Source organism: Sorex araneus, chromosome 5 (assembly GCF_027595985.1).
Source record: "Sorex araneus isolate mSorAra2 chromosome 5, mSorAra2.pri, whole genome shotgun sequence".
NCBI classification, from domain to species: Eukaryota; Metazoa; Chordata; class Mammalia; order Eulipotyphla; family Soricidae; genus Sorex; species Sorex araneus.
The window spans coordinates 99,179,443-99,201,463 of record NC_073306.1 but is presented as its reverse complement, the minus strand read 5'-3'; the positions used below and the strand labels follow the sequence as shown (position 1 = coordinate 99,201,463).

The following is a 22,021-nucleotide window of genomic DNA, read 5'->3' as shown; positions in this document are numbered from 1 at the left end:
TCCTGGGAATATATCCCAGAGAGGCAAAAAGGTATAGTAGAGATGACATCTGCATTTCCATGTTCATTGCCGCTCTGTTTACAATAGCCACAATATGGAAAAAAACAGAGTGCCCGAAAACAGATGATTGGCTAAAGAAACTCTGGTATATTTACACAATGGAATACTATGTAGCTGTCAGAAAACATGAAGTCATGAAATTTGCATATAAGTGGATCAACATGGAAAGTATCATGCTGAGTGAAATGAGTCAGAAAGAAAGAGACAGATATAGAAAGATCGCACTCATATGTGGAATATAAAGTAGCTGAGAGATACAAGCTTACAATGTTGCGATTCCTGGCAGACATTTCTCTAGACTTAGTTACTAAAATACAGAAATCCAAAACTATGCTGCTGCTAGTACGGCCTCCTGACCTCATATCTCTTCATTCTCAGCAATGGAAAACGAATTACCAAATGCTTTCTTTTCAGCAGATCGACTTTAGGGGGGAGAAACTCCAAATCAATAATAGTGATTTTTTTTTGTTGAAATATTGAATGTAATCAAAGTAAAGTGAAAGTAAAGTGAAATTTACCAGTTACACATGCGGGGTGGGGGGCTGGGGAGGTGGGGGGAAGGGGGGAGGTATATTGTGATTCTTGGTGGTGGAATATGTGCACTGGTGGAGGGATGGGTGTTTGAGCATTGTATAACTGAGACTTAAACCTGAAAGCTTTGTAACTTTCCACATGGTGAATCAATAAAAAAATTAAAAAAAAAAAAAAAAGCTTCACACTAGGGGCAAATAGAATTCACTGAGAGTCCAGTCAGAACAAATGACCCACAAAAGAGTCCAGGGATTCTAAGGACCAGCATTCAGTACTACTACTACTACACTATGGAAAAGGTCCAGTTTAAGAAAAAAAAAAAAAGATAGATGAAAATAAAAAGCAGACATTCACAAAAGGAAACAAAAACTTGCCCTTGAAAAAGCTTTGTCTCAAATTAAGCAAAGATTTTTAAAAAAACAGCTATTTTTAATACAAATTTTACATATTTTTTTATTTTTCAATGTCAGGGATAGGACCCAGGGCCTCACATGTACTTTGTTAATGAAAAAAATCTCAGACCTCAAAAACAGCAATTTCAGTTATGGGGCTTTTTGGAGGGAGTACTGGGAAAAAGCACCAGTGATGTTCAAGGGCTACTCCCTGCTCTGTGCACGGGGGTCACTCCTGCTGGTGCTTGAGGGGCCATGTGGTGCTGGGATTAAACCTGGCTAGAGTGATAGCAGAGCGGGTAGGGCATTTGCCTTGCACGCGGCCAACCCGGGTTCAATTCCCAGCATCCCCTATGGTCCTCTGAGCACCACCAGGAGTAATTCCTGAGTGCAGAGCCAGGAGTAACCCCTGTCCCCTGTGCATTGAGGGGTGTGACTCAAAAAGCAAAAAACAAACAAACAAACAAAACCCTGGGTCTTCTGTAGGCAAAACAGGTGTTCGTTCTATTGAGCTACCTCTCAGCTCAAAATAGCAAATGTAAAGGTGTCAAGTTAGTAAAGGAAACCATACTTAAAGAAAGAATGAGGTCAATCTTTTGGAATCTGGAAAAGGTATGGACATACAGCCTGGGGAGACAGCTCAAAGAACTAGAGGCCATGTTCCACATTAGGGAGCCCAGTTTGTACCTCTAACACCCCCCAGCAGTGACTCTGAGCACTGAGCCATAAATAGTCCCTGAACACCACCAGGTGTAAGTCCTCCGAAAAAACAAAAGGCAAATAAATGCATCCTCCCCTAAAGCCTTGAGATGGATTACTGCCCTCCCAACATCTTGATTTTAGCCCAACGAAACCACTTCGGCCCATTTCTAGCCTGCAGAACTCTAAGATAATGTATAAGTAATGAAGTTTTGGCACTTTGTCAAGGCAGCAAAAGAAAGCACATTTGTTTTTTTGGGTTTTTTTGGGGTCACACCCGGCGATGCACAGGGGTTACTCCTGGCTTTGCACTCAGGAGTTACTCCTGGCAGTGCTCAGGGGACCATATGGGATGCTGGGAATCGAACTCGGGTTGGCCGTGTGCAAGGCAAACGCCCTACCCGCTGTGCTATTGCCCCAGCCCCAAGAAAGCACATTTGTAAGAGAAAAAAAGAAACTAATGCAAATGTACCAAACTACCCAAAAGGAATTTTTCTTACCTATATCCATTGGTCGTTCTGTATTTAAACTGTCAGTGCTGCCCTGATGTCCTAAAGGGCCCTTTACCTGTTGATCTGATAACTTCCCAGTACTAACAGATCTAAAAAGAAGGAAGAGTGATGTTAATAGTGGAAAAGAATATTGCTAAAAACACCATACCTTTATGTAACAAGGATGTTATGTAAGCCATAAATGGTTAATAGGAAATGAGAGAACAAAGAGAATAAAAGTATATAAAAAGCAATTCAAGGAAGACTTTTTTTTTTTTTTTTGCTTTATGGGTCACACCCGGCAATGCTCAGGGATTACTCCTGGCTTTGCACTCAGGAATCATTCCTGGCGGTGCTCGGGAGACCATATGGGATGCTGGGAATCAAACCTGCGTCTGCTGCATCCAAGGCAAACGCCCTACCCATTGTGCTATCACTCCAGCCCCATAAGGAAGACATTTTAATAATAAAAAGTTTAATAATCAAACACAGCACAAAAATAACATATTCAGAAAATTCAAGAACTTTGTATTTAGGCATAAATAAATAAATAAAACTTTATAAATAAAACTTTGTATTTAGGCATAACTTTGTATTTAGAAGCAAGTATGGCCTTCAGAGATTCTAAATGTACAGTTCATGTCATCAACTTTAGCATGTGCCAGTCATCAAAATTCGGCATGATTGATTATAACAGAAATATAAAAGCTTCTGTTATTAGTTATAATAAAACAGTTTTTATGTTTAAGGATGAAAGGAAGTGTGTCTTTTACCTGCCAAATACTGCCTTATTCTGCTGCTCAGCCTTCTGCCTCTCGCCTCCTCGCACTAGGAGACAATGGGAGCATTCCTGGAGGTCACTCCCATCTCTAGACTGTCCTTCGGAAAGCCCGTGCCGAGTAACCAAGGCCAGGAGGTTGGAAGAAGCCTGCGTTTTAGGGATTCTGAAAGGAGCAGTAGTCTAAAGAGACATAAGCAATTTACTACATTGTTGGAAGCAGTCAGGTCATTCAGGTGCAAGTCTGGAACACAGAGACTGGAGTTGGTCAGATGCAGCTTCCAACTCTGCCTTTCAGACTCACCACTGCCACTGTAACCTTGGATGGCCCTTTTATGCCTCTATTTCCTATTATCGTGATTTAACAGAATAATGTGTAAGAAACATTCAACAGATGAATTACTTACACTGTGCATGGCACTGAGCAAGTTTTTATTACATTGTAGCTATTCTCATCATAAATCCTTTCTATACAGTATTTACTTAACTACACTAATTCATGACTGTGCAAGTTTAATAAAGCTGCTTCATGGTACTGCTGCCCTGGCATCCGTTTTGCTGGGAGAAGTTTACTACAGAGGCCTTAGCAGTCCATCATGCAAGCTCAGGCCCTCGTAATCAGCCTATAGAGAGTTACAAGCAAATCAAAGTCCCGAAAATAAACTGCCTAACAGATGTTGTAACTAACAATCTCCCCAGATCCTGAGGCCTTCCCCAATACATCTTTTAGGATAAACCTCCTGTGAATACAGCAGAATACAAACCAGAGTCTTCTGATTTGAATTAGCCAACCTAGCCTTTATGCAGGAAATCCAAAGTACTGTACCCACAGATCTTTATAAAATAGGTGTCCCATGTTTCACTCCTTTTCTTTGCATGCATGCTGCTATGACCTCTTTCTGGGGCCCCTGGATAAGTCTATGCTCAGTAATTTATCTTTTGGTCTGTTGGAGAATTATAGCCCAACATCCACAATCTGTACTCTTCATAACAAATATTAATTTAACACAGTCACAAAGAACACACCTTAGTTGGAGAGCCTATGATTGTTGGCAAAGGGGTTTTAAAGAACCAGTCAGAACTCCGTGGAGAGGACCCCAGGTGTTTGGTGGGGGAGGTTCCCAGGCTGCCAGGCCGGCTAGGCTGAGGTGAGTGGCTACAGCCAGCCCTGGTGTGGGATGGGCACACAGGGTCCGAGTGCTGCTTCCTCAGCTTCTGCTTGTTCTGGTAGATGTCAGTGAGGGTGGGGGCACTCTGCAGCCTAGCACCCAGTAAGTGAGACTGTGGTGATGGAGCCTGAGGCACCGGAGAACCTGTGAAGGAAATGAGACAACACTTACTAAAAAGAAAAACATTTAAAAACAAGCCACCCCCTCAAAAAAAAAAAATCCCACATAAAACAAACTTAAAAAAACTAAGAACAAGGCCAGGAGAATAGGCCTCACGGGAAGGTGCTGAGCCTGATCGACACTACTGCCTGATTCTCCGAGTACCTAAGGGACCCCACACACCAGGCCCACACAGCAGAGCCAACACCAATGGGAGCACTGCAAGCTCTCCCCCACTCCCAATAGGTAAAAAATAGTTATGAGAAAAATTCTTATAAAATGAGAATGCTGAGAAAGACCCCTAAGACATCCACAAGTTTGCTTAGCAAGAAACTATTTTTTTGGAACTCTTTACAAAACAGCAACCAGCACATTGTTGTCGGATTGGAGGTTTGTAAGTTAATGCAAGACCTAAACAGCACCAAAGACATCTGCAATATTAATGGTTAAAGTTAGTGAAAAACCTGCATTAAGCTAGAGGACTCCCAAACTTTGCATAAATATATCCTTGGGTATATATAATGTAAGTGTTCTCTTTTCTCAAATAGCAACTAAAAGTCAAATTTCAAACTTACAGAGAATTAACTCTATGAAGAAACTGATACCGATTACAAAACGTAGGAAGGAAAACTAAAAGACAGAGTACACCTTTCCTAAAGTTTATTTTACTTAAAAATATCAAGCGAGCAGTCCAGAGACAGTCCAAAACAGCAGGGAGGCCACGTGCTTGGCACACGGCTGACCCAGTTTGGTCCCGGCACCTCGCATGCTCCCCCAAACGTCACCAGGAGTGGTCCCTGGAGTGCAGAGCCCTGGAGTAAGACCTGAGAACTGCCAGGTGCTGCCCTAAACCCAAATTAAATAATAACAAGCATACACATATTGTATATAATTTTGCCAGTTTTAGTAATAACATTCATTTAAAATCTAAAGTATTCATGTTTTTTTAAAAAATGAAACATCTGTGTTTTCGAATACTCTCGCCTCCTAAGAGGCTCTCTTATGAAGGGCCTGGAAGGCAGGGTCTCAATATCAGGAACATTCAGGAACAACAAAGGGAAAAACTCCCCAAACATGTTTTTGCTAACTTAAAGAACACACATACACAAAGGCAGAATTAGCAGTAAAATATTATTTTCTAGAGAAAGCTTGTATTGGGGGGAGGTACTTCCCCACCCTTGGTTGGAGAAGCCCCTCCTAGAAATACTCAAATCTAGATTATATGGATCTGACGGTTCAGTATCTCCCTTAGCCTGATAGTACTAAGGAAGGCCAGACAGTGCCAGGGATCAAACTTGCAACCTCAAGGCTTTTCTTTCCTTTGAGCTGTCTGGAACAATGTTTTCCTTTTTCTTTTTTGGTTTTTGGGCAATACCCTAGGGTACTCAGAGCTTAATTCTGTGCCCGAGGATACTCAATGCCAGGCACTGAACCAGGTTGGCAGCATGCAAGGCAAGTAAGTGCTTCACTAACTATACTTTATTATTTAGAAAATTAAACATGAATTAGAAAAGCATATTTTTCTAAGTTACTCGTGGCATATTCAATATGCCAAGAACAGTAATGATAACAGGTCTCATTCCCCTGACCCTGAAAGAGCCCTCAATCGTTGGGATAGATGAGTAAGGAGAGGCTGCTAAAATCTCAGGGATGAGTGTAATAGAGACGTTACTGGTGCCTGCTCGAGTAAATTGACGAACAACGGGATGACAGTGATAGTGATTTTTCTAAGTAACATAGGATCCTTAAACTGATCAACTTCTCAGATGTACATACAATAAAATGTACATACACTAAAATAATCATGAATTATTATATAAAGCATGACTCATACATAATGAGGCATGTAAGTTCTTTCCCCTCTCATTCCTTCCCTTTGCTGTTGTGAAATCTAAGAGCTGCATACTTGATCGTCCTAGTCACACACCTGGAAAACAGCATCTTGTTGTTTGTGATTCCACCCAGTGTTGCTGGTGGAGGAGTGAAGAGGGGGAAGCTTAGAGGCTCAAGGCTCAGGTTTCACTCTCGGCAGTGTGTGGAAGGGAGCCCTCGCTGCCGATTCCTATCGAATCATCAAGTGCTGGACCCTGAATTGCAAAGTATGTGCTCTAGCTCTCTGAATTACCTCCCAAGCCAGGAAAGACCTTTTACCTACAGCTTGATTAAGGAAAGTACCAGAGGTCACTACTTGCACAATGGCGGGGCACAGTGGCAAGTGCCAGAGTCGAGAGAAAGACTGCAGCTCTCAGCGCCCTGAACAGATTGTGGAGTCGCAACAGTGCTGTGTAAGTGACTGTGGGTGTCCGTGCACATTCTATCTCGAGAGAGCGCCATTCAGTGCCGCCGGCCAGCCCCCTGCCGCAGCCGGCCCAGAGCAGGATGAGGAGGATGGCAAGAGCACAGCGGCCACAGGCCCAGCACCAGCTCTCGGCGCTGCGGGCAGTGGCAGAGATCTAACGTGTGTGAACAGGGGCTCTTCAGGCCCAACTCAGCACCTCCCAGAGTGCAGCTCCCAGAGCTGACAGGGTGCCCAGGGTCCCACCACAGGGCCCAGCAGTTCAGCGGCCCCCACTGCCATTTCTTCCCCGGAGCAGCCCACACCACCTGCAGCAGATCAGGGAGGAAAACCTCCCCGAGTGCCAACATCTGGAGACCCAGGATGGGGGCATGTGCCTGATGGCCGCAGCCTTCCCAGAGTGCCCAGGCCGCAAATGGTAGCAGCTCTGGCCCCGATTCTGGCCCCTGCCAAGGCTGCCACCATGGTCACCGGGGCCCAGGGCAGTGGTGCAGCAGGCCATCCTGTACCTATAGGGTACAGCTGCCGTAGCCAATGGCGCCTTCGAGTTTCCTGAGACCTCAAATCACCACTGTGCCTCTGGCCAGACTCCAAAAACTCAGGACCAAGTTTCCCACGAAATTAAACATCCAAAAGTTAGGTATGTGGAAGCCACGCCCACAAACCACCTCCAGCTAAGTCCATTTATTTATACAAGCCCATTTATTGGCATTGCTTCAGAGATCTAAAACTAAATCTCAAAAGAGATCAAAAGCTGCAGTTAATCTTGGACCCATGCAAGGCTGAACAGATGGGGGAGAGAGGAGGTGAAGGAGGGGGGTACATCAGAGGGAGAAGGGTTGGCCTGGTGCCCGCCCAAACAGAGCTCCCAGCAACCGCTTGCTTCCACAATCCAAAATCGCCACGACCCTGGACAGACTACACCAGCTCCAGACAGACCTCACTGAGATACTGATCTGCTGAAAATTCAGGTATGTGAGTCTTGTGACTGACATTTCCAGGTTTTCTCAGGGGTAAGATGGGCTACCTCCCCCCACCTCCCTGTACTTTCAGAAGCCACAGAACTCACATTTACACCTCAAAGCCACCACCGAAGGCAGTTAAAAATAAAAGCTACTCCAGCTGTACCTTCCTGATAAAAATATCGAACACCCCAGGGCTGGAGCAATAGCACAGCGGGTAGGGCGTTTGCCTTGCACGCGGTCGACCTGGGTTCGATTCCCAGCATTCCATATGGTCCTCTGAGCACCGCCAGGAGTGATTCCTGAGTGCAGAGCCAGGAGTAACCCCTGTGCATTGCCAGGTGTGACCCAAAAAGAAAAAAAGAAACACCCCAAACAAACACGATCTCTGAATACCTGTACTGCAAACAATGCACAAAAAAAGAGAGGGAGAGGAAAGAAGAAAGGTGCCTGCCATGGAAGCAGCGGGAGTTGGAGTGATAGGGGTGATAGATAATCTCGTCCATGGCCACAATCCAGAGACTCATTGTCCTACTCTCCAGGAAGAGAGCATAACAATACACACGCCATAGCTGTGCTGCTGAACCCCACACTGGGCTGTTTCATTCAGGGCACCTTACAGGGGATCGTGTGAGACCACTCCCTGACCCAAGGGACCCAACCCTGGCAGCCAAAAACCTCCAGAACTCATTGGCCACCATGCTCACGGCCGCTCTCCACACGCCTGGATGAGCCTCACCCACAAGTGAATCTATCCCTGGACTGTGTAGCCGCATTTGCGGCCATGCCACATCTCATACCTCACACCACTCATACTCCCAGAGTAACATATCACATTTGTGGAGGTTTAAAGTAGAAGGCAACCAATCTTAGAGGGAAATACATTTTTACAGATATATATTATATATAATATGTATATCCATAATATATAAATATCTGTAAATATTTATTATATATACACATATATGTATATGTAAGCACACAAGGCTCATCCTTCAACAAGATATTAGTAATCTCTTACAGAAGGGCTTAATGGCCCCATGGGTGAAATACAACAGTCTTCACACTCCTCTAAGGAAAGTTTTTTGGAGCATTTTCAGTGGCTTATTCATAACAAAAAATACAACATAAATTCTTTCAGTTCTGCTTGGGGCAGGGATTGGGGTTCAGGATGGAAACATCCAAAATATGGTGGGAAAGTGTAATGGTGGTGGAATTGGTGTTCGAATATTAAATGTGATCAAATACTGTGAACTACTTTATAAAAATAAAATTATTTTTAAAAAAAGAAATAAAATTTCATTTACTAGCAGCCTGAGCATAGTGGGCAGCGCAGTTGCCTTGTATGCAGCCTACCCCCGTTTGACCCCTGGCACCCCATATGATCTCCTGAGCCCACCAGGAAATGATCCTTGAGCACTAGCTGGTGTGGCCCAAAAACTCAAAAATTTCATTTTCTAGGCTTTTTTCATTATGTGTGTGACAATGACCAAAATATGCTGTTATTAAATTCTAATATTTATTTGCATAAAGAAATGCTCAGAGGTGATTTCTTGCTCTGAACTCAGGAATTACTCCTGGCGGTGCTTAGGGGACCATGTGGGATGCTGGGAATTGAACCCAGATCGGCTGCATGCAAGGCAGACGCCCTACCCGCAGTGCTATAAAGAAATGATATACTCAAAAGGAGATTTCTAACTGGCTACATATGCTATGCTGATAAAAGACCAAGATTCGAAAATAGACCAAACACATCAGAGAAAAATATGATTATCATATTTTATGATATCACATCTTTTTTTTTATTAGTGAATCACCATGAGGTACAGCTACAGACTTACATACTTTCTCGTGCTTGCATTTCAGTCATGCAATGGTCAAGTATCCACCCCTCCACCAGTGCCCATTTTCTACCACCAATGGTCCCAGCATCCCTCTCACCATCCCCACCCCGCCTCTGTGGTAAGGCATTCCCTTTTGCTCTCTCTCTCCTTTTGGGTGTTGTGATTTGCAATAGAGGTACTGAGCCCCGCAAGCTACCCAGTATCTCACCCGCACAGCACATCATAATCTCACCCGGTAGCCTGGCAAGCTACCCATGGAGTATTCTATATGCCAAACACAGTAACAAGTCTCACAATGGAGATGGTGCCCGCTCGAGCAAATTGATGAGCAACGGGATGACAGTGACAGTGACATGTTCAGTCCATAGTCTGCTTTCAGGGTGCGTCTCCCATCCCGAGCAGATCGTCCTAGCACCATTTACTTGGTGATCCCTCCTCTAACTGAACTGCCTTTTCCCTCAGTATGTGAGACCAGCTTCTATGCTGTGGAGTAATCCTCCCAGTACTTATCTTTAATAATCTTGGGTGTTATACTCCCATTCTGTTGCTTTATATTCCACATGAGTGCAATCTTTCTATGTCAATCCCTTTCTTTCTGACTCATTTCACTTAACATACTTTCCATGTTGGTCATCTATATGCAAATTTCATAATAGCTGCATAGTATTCCATTGGATATCATGTCTTTTTGATAAATCTAAAAAAAACCCCTCAAATCGACATATAACAATTAAATTATTAATACAACAACTACATCTCTGACCTGATGAGTTTCTACTCCTGGATTCATGGCCCTGAGGATGCCCACAGCAACACTGAGCAAACTGTTCAGGAATGGTACCAACTATGAAGCAGGAAAAGGGGAAAGGAAGAAAAAACGATTAAAAATCAGAAATTAAAATAGGCAACACAAGCAAAAAATGCAGTTACAGTTTCCAAATTTTGATTAGCAAAAAACTAGTTCACTTAATACTTAACAGAGAAGTAAACATGTTGCTGATCATAATAAGATCAAAAGCACTGTATGACATCCCTTGAAATATGGTGCCTAGGAGAATCACATGAACAAAACTATACCTATAATAAGTATGTGTTTGGAACAGAGTAGTTCGAAGTTTGTACGAAGTGCTTAGGGTTGTATAGTGTCAGGAGCACAGGTGAGGGACAGTCCAGTGGCCATCCCTCTGTATTTGCCACTTCCTGCTGAGGTCTACCCATACGTTGCGCCCCATGACCACACACAGTGAAGCCAAGGTAGGCCAGTTCAAGGTCAGGGAACCTTAGTGCAGCATAAGGCACATTCAGCCTGGCTAAAGTCTCCAAGGAATTCACTGCAGTCAGAGGTTCTTCTTTCCCTTCCCCCTCAGGTCAGCCCTGAATGTTCCTAAGGAGCTTGCTGCTTTCTCTTTTATTTCTTGGTTTCTGGGCACACTCTGCAGTGCTCAGGAGTTACTCCAGACTCTTCACTCAGAAATTACTGCTGGTACTGGTACTGCCCTACCCACTATACTCAGGGCCCCATCTCTCTCCTTTAATAGAGGCACTTCACCAATCTCTGGCAAAGCTTTGCATGCACATTTCTTCAAACCCAATGGATATACCTTTTAATCCAAAAGATTCTTTTATATGAATATTTTTCCATTAGAGATGCTAAGAGATTTATATAGATTCTCAGGAGCACTTGAGAATAGCATATATTTGGAATGGTGGAATGTGACTCTCTTGTTCCAGTGAGTCAATACTCTAAAGAAAATGTATCAGATTTGACATGAGACACGGAGACCAATAATTGCTCCCACTGTCCTTACCCAGAGGAGAAGGTGAGTAAGGCCTGGAGGAGCCTGTGGAGAGTCTCCGCCCAACAGTCTGTAGCGTGTCTGCTGGTGCAGGAGAGCAGGAGCCCAGCCGGAGAAAACCCAGGGGGCTGGTGTTAGACCTTCGCACCACTGCAGATCTGAAGAAAGTAACACAATTACTCCCTCTCCAGAAGGGCACACAACTCCCTTTATTTCTGACTTTCCTCCTGAAACTTCCTAACAAAATGCCACATAGTAAATTTGTAAAAAATGGACAGTTGCATAGAACAAATATAAGATCATATAAAACCCCATCACTGTGGTGCCTGATTAGGCGCAGAGGTGCCTATTCCCAATTCTTTAATCCTGTGCTGAATGTTATCACTATTTTCAGTTTTTAGTGTACTCTCCCAGAGTTCCTTAATTTCTATACAAACTGAATGCATAATTTTATTTTCAATTTCTCAAGGTAATATTATCATTTTGAACATTTCCAAAGATCTCAAAGGTTTTTTGATGCAAGTATATATATTGCTACTAAATTAAAAAATCAAAACTGAGAACTTGAAAATTCATTAAAAATAAACTTTTGATATGTAGAATTATGAAAAATTATTGTTCATCCCATAAAATACTTACTGGTAAGAAGACATAATTTACTTTTTTCGCATATTAGACTCTAGTGTCTGACTCAGGTGATATTGATTCCTCAGGATTATTTCTGTATTTAATCTATTATACAATGTTATTTTAGGTTAAATAATATGAAGAAAACATTCCTTTTAAGGATACATAACTGAAAAAGGGAGAGATTTTGGTAGCTTTTTAGGAAACAGTGATACTCTTAAAACTTAACCAGTCAACTTTTCTAAAAAATTAGTTTCAGATCGGTGTAACAGCTCTACAACTGGTGTAATGATTTAAACACTACTATGAAACATGATACCACCATAAAAAACTTATTAAAAAAGCTGAATATTCCCAAAACAAAAATAAAAACTTAGTTACAATCTGAAATCGTATCAGCAAAATCTTGTACTCTTATATTAAATTCCATTGTGGTGGTACAGCAAGCTTGGGGCCGAAGAGCAGTTAAGATATAGAAGGGAGCACTGTAACAGTAATAGTTGGAAATGATCATTTTGGACAGGAACTGAGAGTTGAAAGTAGGTTAAGAGATATACCTGGGGCCGGAGCGATAGTACAGCAAGTAGGGCATTTGCCTTGCATACGGATGACCAAGTTCAATGCCCGGCATTCCATATGGTGCCCCCAGCACTGCCAGGAGGAATTTCTGAGTGCAGAGCCAGGAATAACTCCCGAGCATCGCTGGCTGTGACCCAAAAATAATAATAAAAAGGGATATACCCGATAACCTTTCATCTGCATTGCAAACCATAAGACCTAAAAAAAGAGGGGGGTGGAGAGAGGGGGGTAAGGGGACAGGAGGGAAACTGGGGAATCATTGATCATTGGTGGTAGGAAATGTACACTGGTTAAGAGATAGGTGTTGGAACATTATATGACTGAACACACCCCCCACCTCCATATGATGCTGCAAGAAAAAGTGGCTGAGTTCTGCTTACATCATGCCAAAAAAGAAAAAAAAAAACATTGCCAAATGGTCTGATCACCAGTACTGCATGGTTTCCACGGCAACACAAGGAACAACCCCCTGAGAAAACAGGAGAGAATATGCCTGAGCATTCCCAGGTGTGCCCAGACCTCCACCCTCCATAATAAGGAGAGGCAACTATCACCGCAACACTCCAACTTCCAGTTCACACTAAAAGTGTTTCAATACTTGCTTCCACTCTAGGTTGAGGTTTTTATTCTTTCTTTCCTTGGCACTGGGACTTACCCCAGAGCCTGATACAGGCAAGGCTCTAGAGCTACGACTAAGCAATTTTCGCAGCCCCTCAAGGCTAGAATTTTTGGTGGGGAGGGGGTCTCTCGAGCAGTGCTCAGGGGCCAGGGGCAACTCACGCTAACACCCAGCCCGCTAGCCAAACAGTTCAATGCTCAGACAAGAACGCTATGCTGCCTAGATCCTGCCGTGCTTAGGGACTGTCAGAACCACCATCCTCACAGCACACAGGGACACTGGGGCCATATCCAGTAATGTATCTGGCATCCCCTAAATCCCTGTGCCAGGATCCCCATGCCCCAGATTTTCTAAAGACAAATCATTTGTACTGCTTCACCAAGGTCACTCCTTTGCTCCATAGCACACAATGGTAAATGATGCAAAGGCCCTTCAACGTGAGTAGCTTGAAATATGTTGAGGTTCCCTTGGTAACCTCAGTAATGCAGAGTTTATGGGTTTACTTTCAATGGACACTTCTTTCTTTCTTTCTTTCTTTCTTTCTTTCTTTCTTTCTTTCTTTCTTTCTTTCTTTCTTTCTTTCTCTCTTTCTTTTCTTTTTTTTTTTTTTTTTTTTTTTGATTTTTGGATTACACCGGCCCCATGCACAGGGGTTACTCGTGGCTCATGCACTCAGGAATTACTCCTGGCAGTGCTTGGGGGACCATATGGGATGCTGGCAATCAAACCCGGTTCAGCCGTGTGCAAGGCAAATGACCAAAACGCTGGGCTATCGCTCCAGCCCCTTCACTGGACACTTTCTTTTCCCGTGCTTTACTTCTTTACAAACCACATGAGATAATCTGAAATTTATTTCTCCTTTTCATTTATTTCTCTAAGCATGACTCCTTCCAGTTCCATCTCTGTGACAGCATAAGGCTAAGTGTTCACTTTTCGTATTGTGTGCACATACCACATTCTCTTTGTTTGGGCCATAACCAGCAATGCTTGAGCACTCCGCATGGCTCCTGGGAACAGGAAGGGAGAGGGCAGCCCATGCAGCGCCAAACTCAGGGCTCCAGCAGGCAGAGCCTGCCCTCCAGTCCTCGAGATGTCTCTTACCCGCCACGTTTCCTTTGTCCAGTCATCCACTGTCGGACACTTACTGGGTCATTACAGGTATACATTTATCTTTCTAAATTAGTGTTTTTGTGTTCTTCAGATAGCAATCAGAGTAAAGATGCTGGATCATATGACTGTACTATTTTTAATTTTCTGAGTAATTCCCATGTTTTCTAGAGGCTGAACTAATTTAATTTACATTCCCACTAACAACAAATGAGGAATAATATTCCCTTTCTCCATACCTTAACCAGCATTTGCTGTCTGATTTTTCATACAGGCCATAATTGTAAGTGAGAAGTAGTATCTGTCATTCTGGTTTGCATTTCCTTCCTAAGGAATGATAAGAAGCATCTTTGTCATGTGCCTGCTAGCCATTGGTACGCCTTCTTGCATGAAGTTTGTGTTCAACTCTTCTCTGAAGAATTCTTTTAATCTATAATCGTGTATCTATCAATTTCAGAGAGTTGTGACATCCCCCACCTCCCCAGGAAATTTCCTTCCTTACCATTTTACCAGTTCTTTCTGGAATGTCTTAATCCCTGCAAAGTATTTTTATTCATATTTTTATCTTTGATCCACCTATCTTAAATACTTTAACTCTGTCTTAAAATACTTTAATAAAATACTTTATTTTTAATAAAAAATATAAAATTGGACCCTCTGCGCCTAAAGACTTTGATTCCAGAGACCTAACACATTCAGGCATCAAGCACAGCTTCTTATAGCAATGCACTGGGACTGTGAACTGGGCTACAACTCCGTGCTGCCCGGGGATAGATCTTTCCTCCCCACCCTATCTTCCTGCACGGAAAATGGCAGCAGCAGCAACATCCACATGACAGGAACTATCTCCTAAGACTCCTAACCCAGAGGTATACGATTTTTACACTTGGGGCTCCTAGGGAATCATGGGAAGTAGGTGTAACCAGCACGCCCTTGGCCCAGATAAATTCGGAGCTGTTGAGAGTGAAACAGACCCACTGCGCCTAAAGACTTTGATTCCAGAGACCTAACACATTCGGGCATCCAGCGCAGCTTCTAATAGCAATGCATTGGGACTGTGAACTGGGCTACAACTCCGTGCTGCCTGGGGGTGGATCTTTCCTCCCCACCCTGTCTTCCTGTACAGAAAATGGCGGCGGCAGCAACATCTACATGGCAGGAGCCACCTTCTAAGACTCCTAACCCAGAGGTATACGATTTTCACACTTGGGGCTCCTAGGGAATCATGAGAAGTGGGTGTAACCGGCACGCTCTCGGCCCAGATTCGGAGCTGCTGAGAGTGAAACAGAGACCCTCTGCACCTAAAGACTTTGATTCCAGAGACTTATTACAGCAATGCACTGGGACTGTGAGCTGGGCTATGCAATTTCTGGCAGAATTTCCCCTGGACTTTATACAGAAATCCAAAATGCGACTTAACATCTATATTTGTCAGCAATGTGAAACGGTTCCTTTTTAACAGGTCTGACTTGGGGGGAAACTCCAAATAATAACAGTGAGTTTTTGTTGAAATATTGGAGGTTATTAAAGTAGCAGCCATTTCTCTGACTGTGAACTAAGCAACAGCCCCACGCCGGCCGAGAAGAGGAAATATCCCTCTTTCCCGGTTGTTTCCCATTTTCAGGAAGAAACGCAGCGTGGCGTCCACCATACTACGAGGTGCGGGAAGGGAGATGAGGGGGGAAAAAAAAAAGGAAAAGGAAAAAGGAAAAAAAAAAGTTATGTACTTGGAGCAGTGGGGCTACATATCTCTTCATTCTCAGCAATGGAAAACTAATTATCAAATGCTTCCTTGGTAGTAGGGCTGTCTTTTTTGAAGGGAAACTCCAACAACAATAGCGAGTTTTGCATTGAAATATGGAACATAATCAAGGTAAAGAGAAAATGAAGTAAAATTCATCAGTTATACAGTTGGGGGCAGGGGGCGGGGACGGGGGTATACTGGGGTTTTTGATGGTGGAATATGGGCACTGGTGAAGGGATGGGTGTTTGAATATTGTATAACTGAGACATAAACCTGAGAACTTTGTAACTTTCCATATGGTGATTCAATGAAAATTTTAAAAAAATATATAAAGTTGGGGCCAGAGAGATATTACAGTGGGGAGGGCACATGCCTTGCACATGGCCGGCCTAGGTTTAATTGCCAGCACCCAATATGATCCCCCAAACCCTGTCAGGAGTGATCCTTGAGAAAAGAACCAGCAATAATATCTAAAAAAAAAAGCCAGCAAAAAACAAGCAACAATTATGTGGTGAAATATAGTATTCTATTTTTCTGTTTGGGTGAGGGGGACTTGGAGGTCCACACCTAGTGGCTGGTATACAGGTCTTACTCCTGGCTCTGTGTTCAGAGATCACTCCTGGTAGGACTCAGGGGACCATACCGGGCGCCAGGGATTGAACCCAGGCTGGCTGCATGCAAGGCAATCATCTCTCCAGCCTTTGAAAGACAGTGTTCTAACTTTGTCTTTTTATCCTTACTATTATCCGAGTAGGGATGGGTCTCCGGATGTAGAAGAGATAAATTACAGATAGGTCTGACTTAGAATGACTTAACTTCAAAACTTCTGAATTTTCAACTTCGCAATGGTGAGAGAGGGGTATGCAGTCAGTGGAAACTCTACCTTGAAATTTGACTTTCTAGGCTTAGGCTGCAGCATAACCTGCAACTCCTCGTCTGCCTTGTACTTACAAAGATACACAACCCTCTACCAGCTCTTTGCCAGCCTCATCAGAGGAGAGAGAAACTGAGGACCCTGTCACTATGACATCTTCATCACCAATAACTAATTTTAGTTTAATTATAGTTTAATGCTTCAAACATTTTCAGGCTTTTAACTGTTTATACTAATGTGAGAACTCACACAATGCTGTTTTTTACTATGAATAGTAGACAATACAATATATGCCATTCTACTTAGTATAAAAAAGGCCCTATGTCAGAATATTTTGCCTAACTGTAGGCTAATATAAGTGATCAGAGAATGTTTAAGTAGGCCAGGCGGAATGATGATTCAGTAAGTCAGATGTATTTTTAAGACTGCTGAGGAGCCTGCACCACTGTACAGTGGGCACGGTGCTAGCCTTACACATGGCTGATGAGGGTTCAACCCCCCATACCACATATGGTCCCTCAAGCCTGCGAGGAGTGATCCCCGAGTGCAGAGCTCAGAGTAAAGCAGGCAGCATACCCTGGTCCCCAGTACCACCAGCATATCCCCAGCACCACAGCATCACCTCCTCAGGCCCCTGCACCACTGGCCATGAGTCACAGGTGGCACTGCCTGGCGGCCTCCCCAGCAAGGGGAGGTAATGGGGCGGGAATGCTTTGAAACACTTTTTAGAAGTTTAAATCTCCTGTCTTCTTGTTGTTTCTATAATGACTTGCGGCAGCAGCAGGGGTGTGGGTGAGGGGTGGGAATGGGCGTTTACACTTGGTTACAGTGCTCACACACCTCTTTATTTGCACTAGGAATTCCAAATAACAGAGCAGCTGAGATATTACTTAAGCAACTCAAGATCAAACTCATCAGCCTCATAATTGGTAAGGTAGGTTCTCTACTGCTGAACTATCTGTGGACCACTTGAATGCATTTCTGACTTACAGTATTTTCAATTTATGAAAGGTTTATATGGTATAACCCCACTGGAGTCACGAAAGATCTTTATGCAAAAAATCCACTACACTGGTGGGAGACTTCTTATTTTCTCTGTTCTCTCTCTCCAACACTGTTCCAGGGTCAGATTCAGGTTGCAGTGCCTGCATACTCAGCTATAGTATTCACTGTTAACCTTATTCCTTTCATTCTGGCGCTTGTGCACATTCTAGTTTTACTGCTTCCCAGAGATGGCACTTCTTGGCTACAATCCTCACACATTTTTTTTTTCTTTTTTGGGTCACAACCAGTGATGCTCAGGGGTTACTCCTGGCTCTGCACTCAGGAATTGCTCACAGTGCAGTGCTCGGGGGACCATATGGGATGCTGGGAATCAATCTGGGTCGGCTGCGTGCAAGGCAAATGCCCTACCCGCTGTACTATCGCTCCAGCCCCACCACACATCTTTTTTAAATGCAGTGTTGAATGGGAGTCACACCCCTTTAACTGCAGTGCTTACACACATCTGTCCGAGGCACACACAGAAATCAGCTGTAGTGGTGGGAATCACAGAGAGCATAGTTGCCATGCACAAATAGCAGAGCCACCAAGGTCATACATGGTACTAGGGTACTAGTGGCACTAGGGGTTAAACTCATGGCCTTACTTTTTGCAAAGCAGGGAATCCAACCAATGACCTATTCATCAGATTATAGGATTTCATTTTTTAACAAATTCTTCCTCAATCCTTAAGTAGGTAATTAACTATACTTGGGTTTTTTGTTTTGTTTTGTTCTGGAGCTACACTCACCAGTGCTCAAGAACTAATCTTGACTCTAGGCTTAGGAATTACTCCTAGTAATGCTCAGGGGATCATATGCAGAGCTAGGGATCAAAACAGGAAGTGATTATACTTGTTGATAAATACAAAGATTATACCCTACTAAAGTGTCTTTTAAATATATTACAAGTAATTTTTAATATTCAATATTTACAGTTATATATACATATGCAGCAACAACTTTCAATAGTAACTGTATCACTGTCATCCTATTGCTCATTGATTTGCTCAAGTAGGCACCAGTAACGTCTCCATTGTGAGGCTTGTTGTTACTGTTTTTGGCATATCGAATATGCCACGGGAGGCTTGCCAGGCTTTGCCATGCAGGTGGGATACTCTTGGTAGCTTGCCGGGCTCTCCAAGAGGGACAGAGGAATTGAACCTGGGTCAGCCGCATGCAAGGCAAACACCCTACCTGCTGTGCTATCGCTCCAGCTCTTTAATAGTAACATTAACATTAACAAAAACTTCTAAGTAAAATTTACTGAAAGAGAAAAATTTCTCTTACCTTGGAGAACCATGTATATTTGAGCCCGAGCTGGCAGTAGATGACAAATTCTGCTCTATTCTCTGGTAATTTCTTATCTGAGTGGGAACTGGAACTGGTGCTGCCTCACTGTAAGGTGACATAGAAGGCTGACATTGCCTGCAATCATATTTATTTTAAAAGAAGAGAAATAACAGTAAGATTATTTTTATTTCATTTGATCCACTGGGTGACAGAGAAAATACTGGAATAACACACTGGCCACTCCTGCAATGAATAAGAAATGATGCTGTGTCCACATGTCCAGCTCCATCACTTCCTGAACCTCTGCTTACTTCCTGGTCCTTCCTGGTGCGATCACTCTCTGGGCTGACAGCTATGAGGCCTTTCTGGGACCAAGGCAGAACCCTCTCCCTTCCAGCAAGGGCCTCCATGGCTTCCATAGCCTCCACACCTGGCCTCTATCCTATCAACATGCTCAGTTCACTAAACTGCATTATGTAGCTATGCAACAGCTCTGTTCCTCAAACTTCACACTACTCAGTTAGACTTTACCACTGGTACAGACCAGTGGAGAAAGAAAAGAGCAACACACAGCCTAGTGGCTTACCTTCAGCACAAAAAGAGCACAGTAAGTACAATGAGGAATAAGCATAGAGGTCGACCAAATTTACATGAGTGAAGACAGTAAGTCAGAGAGCTCAATCATCACCAACCAGTTCTGTGAATTCTCAAAGAATGACTTTAGCAACATCATGTTGAGGATTTTTTTTTCATCAGTTATTCTTTTATTTGGGAGGGTTGGCCACACCCAACCAGTGGTACTCAGGTTTAAGAAATTTAATGAGTCCAATGAAACAAAGACAAATCATCAAAACATACTATAACCAGTAACAACACCATGAAGAGCATGAGACATGATATAGAAATTCAAAGATCTGAGCAGCTGAGGAAAAGATTAAAGAGCTCTAAGATGAGATGCAGGAAACCTCTAGAAACAAAAAAAGAAAGAAAAGAGTCTGGAAAAAGACTTGGGTCTAGCACATTCAAGGCCTGTATCCCTGACCAGAGCAATCTCCTACCTGCTTCTTTAAGAAAGCTAAAGAAAGCAAAATAACAAATACAATTACTTGTTTAAGGGTGCTGGAGAGAGAGTATAGCAGCAGAGAGTATGCCTTGCATGTGGCAAACCGGGTTTGATACCCAGCAACCCACATGGTCCCCTGCACCCCACCAAGAGTTAATTCCTTGTCCACCACACAGGCAGGGGGAAGTGTGAAATGGGTGGGGGATTTTGGTAGTGGAAAATGCACACTGGTGAAGGGATGGGTGTTTGATGACTGTATGATCAAAACTCAAACATAAAAGCTTTGTTATTGTACCTCACGGTGAATCAGTAAAAAAATTTTTTAAAAAGGAATAAAAGAGTTAATTCCTGAGTGCAGAGCCAGGAGGAACCACTGAGCACTGTCAGATGTGCCCTCCTCCCCTGCAATAAAAGCGCACACCATACTATATGTTTGTATATTCATTACATTTTGCATAATACTTTCCAGTAAGATTTTTTTAAAGAATTGAAAATTCGCTTATAAATGGATGGATATTGAGAATATCATACTGAAGGAAATGAGTCAGAGGGAGAGGTACACACATAGAATGATGGCACCCATTTGTGGGATATAAAAAGTCATAGTATGAGACTTACACATAAGGGCAATAGAAAGAAGGGCCAGAAGGATTGGTAAACGGCTGGAAGCTGCCTCAAGTGCTAGGGGAGAAGGCAGTTGAGATAGAGAAGGCACCACCATGACAATGATGGTTGGAGGGATCGCTCAGGATGGGAGATGTGTGCTAAAAGTGGATAAAGGACCAAACACAAAAGACTCAGTTATCTGTACTGCAAACCATAATGCCCAAAAGAGGGGGGGGGAGAGAGAGAGACAGAGACAGAGACAGAGAGAGAGAGAGACAGAGAGCGGAGAGAAGTGCCTGCCCTATATAGAGGCATGCTGGAGGGAGGTGGGAGTGGGAAGGAAACTGGGGACATTGGTGATGGGAAATGTATCCTGGTAGAGGGGTACATGGAGCATTATAGGACTGAAACTGGATCACAAAGCTTTGTAACTATGTATCTCATGGTGATTCAATAGCACTATATAGCACTGTCCTCCAGCTGTTCATCAATTTTATTTGAGCAGGCACCAGTAACATCTCCATTATGAGACTTGTTGTTACTGTTTTTGACATATCAAATAGCCACAGGTAGCTTGCCAGGCTCTGCTGTGAGGGCGGGATACTCTCATTAGTTTGCTGGGCTCTCTGAGAGGGACGGAGGAATTGAACCCGGGTCGGCCCTAACTGCTGTGCTATCGCTCCAGTATATGTATATGTACTAAGGCATATACATATATGTATATGTATACATACATATATAAGCACATATACATATATGTATATGTAAGCACATATACATATATGTATATGTGCTAAGGCAAACACCCTACCTGTTGTGCTTTCGCTCCAGTATATGTATATGTGCTGCCGAAGCAAGCACGATGGTGATTCAATAAAAAAAATAAAATAAAATGGTAAAGTGTATTTAAAAAAAAAGAGTTGATTCTCAGGGTCAGAGATAAATTAAAAAAAAAATACTTGAGACTCAGAAATAAATCTTTTGGGAGAGAGCAACACAGAGCAACAGCCAAAGAGATGCCTTCAGACCCCATGTCAGGCTGTCTCATCAGAAGCAATCCAGAAAGAGGTGGGTGAGCTCCACCCCAACAGAGCCCGCAGCCGAAAACTTCCAGAACTCAACTGCTGCCACACTCCTGGCAGATCTCCACAGGCTCGGATGAGCCTCATCGATGAGTGAAACTGCTGAAAACCCAGTTATACAGGACTCTGCCTGAAACTCCAGGCTTGCACAGAGTCAGGGTTGGTGACCTCACTCCTTCCTGAGCCGGGGCGCCTGGCAGGCACGCCCAC

General features: G+C 43.3%; 1 protein-coding gene across 4 annotated transcripts in view; it reads right to left on the bottom strand.

Annotated features, from left to right (window-relative positions):
- ULK2 (unc-51 like autophagy activating kinase 2) overlaps nt 1–22,021 on the bottom strand; it is a 134,186-nt gene that overhangs the window by 19,448 nt on the left and 92,717 nt on the right. For 3 of the 4 annotated variants that reach the window (XM_055137982.1, XM_055137984.1, XM_055137985.1), the window contains 6 exons: nt 19,058–19,195; nt 11,190–11,335; nt 10,145–10,225; nt 3,978–4,264; nt 2,947–3,134; nt 2,183–2,283 (listed from right to left, as the gene is read on the bottom strand). In XM_055137982.1, coding sequence (XP_054993957.1) covers nt 2,183–2,283; nt 2,947–3,134; nt 3,978–4,264; nt 10,145–10,225; nt 11,190–11,335; nt 19,058–19,195 — 941 coding nt within the window. The remainder of the gene's footprint in view (nt 1–2,182; nt 2,284–2,946; nt 3,135–3,977; nt 4,265–10,144; nt 10,226–11,189; nt 11,336–19,057; nt 19,196–22,021) is intronic. The other variant, XM_055137983.1, reaches the window with a different exon arrangement.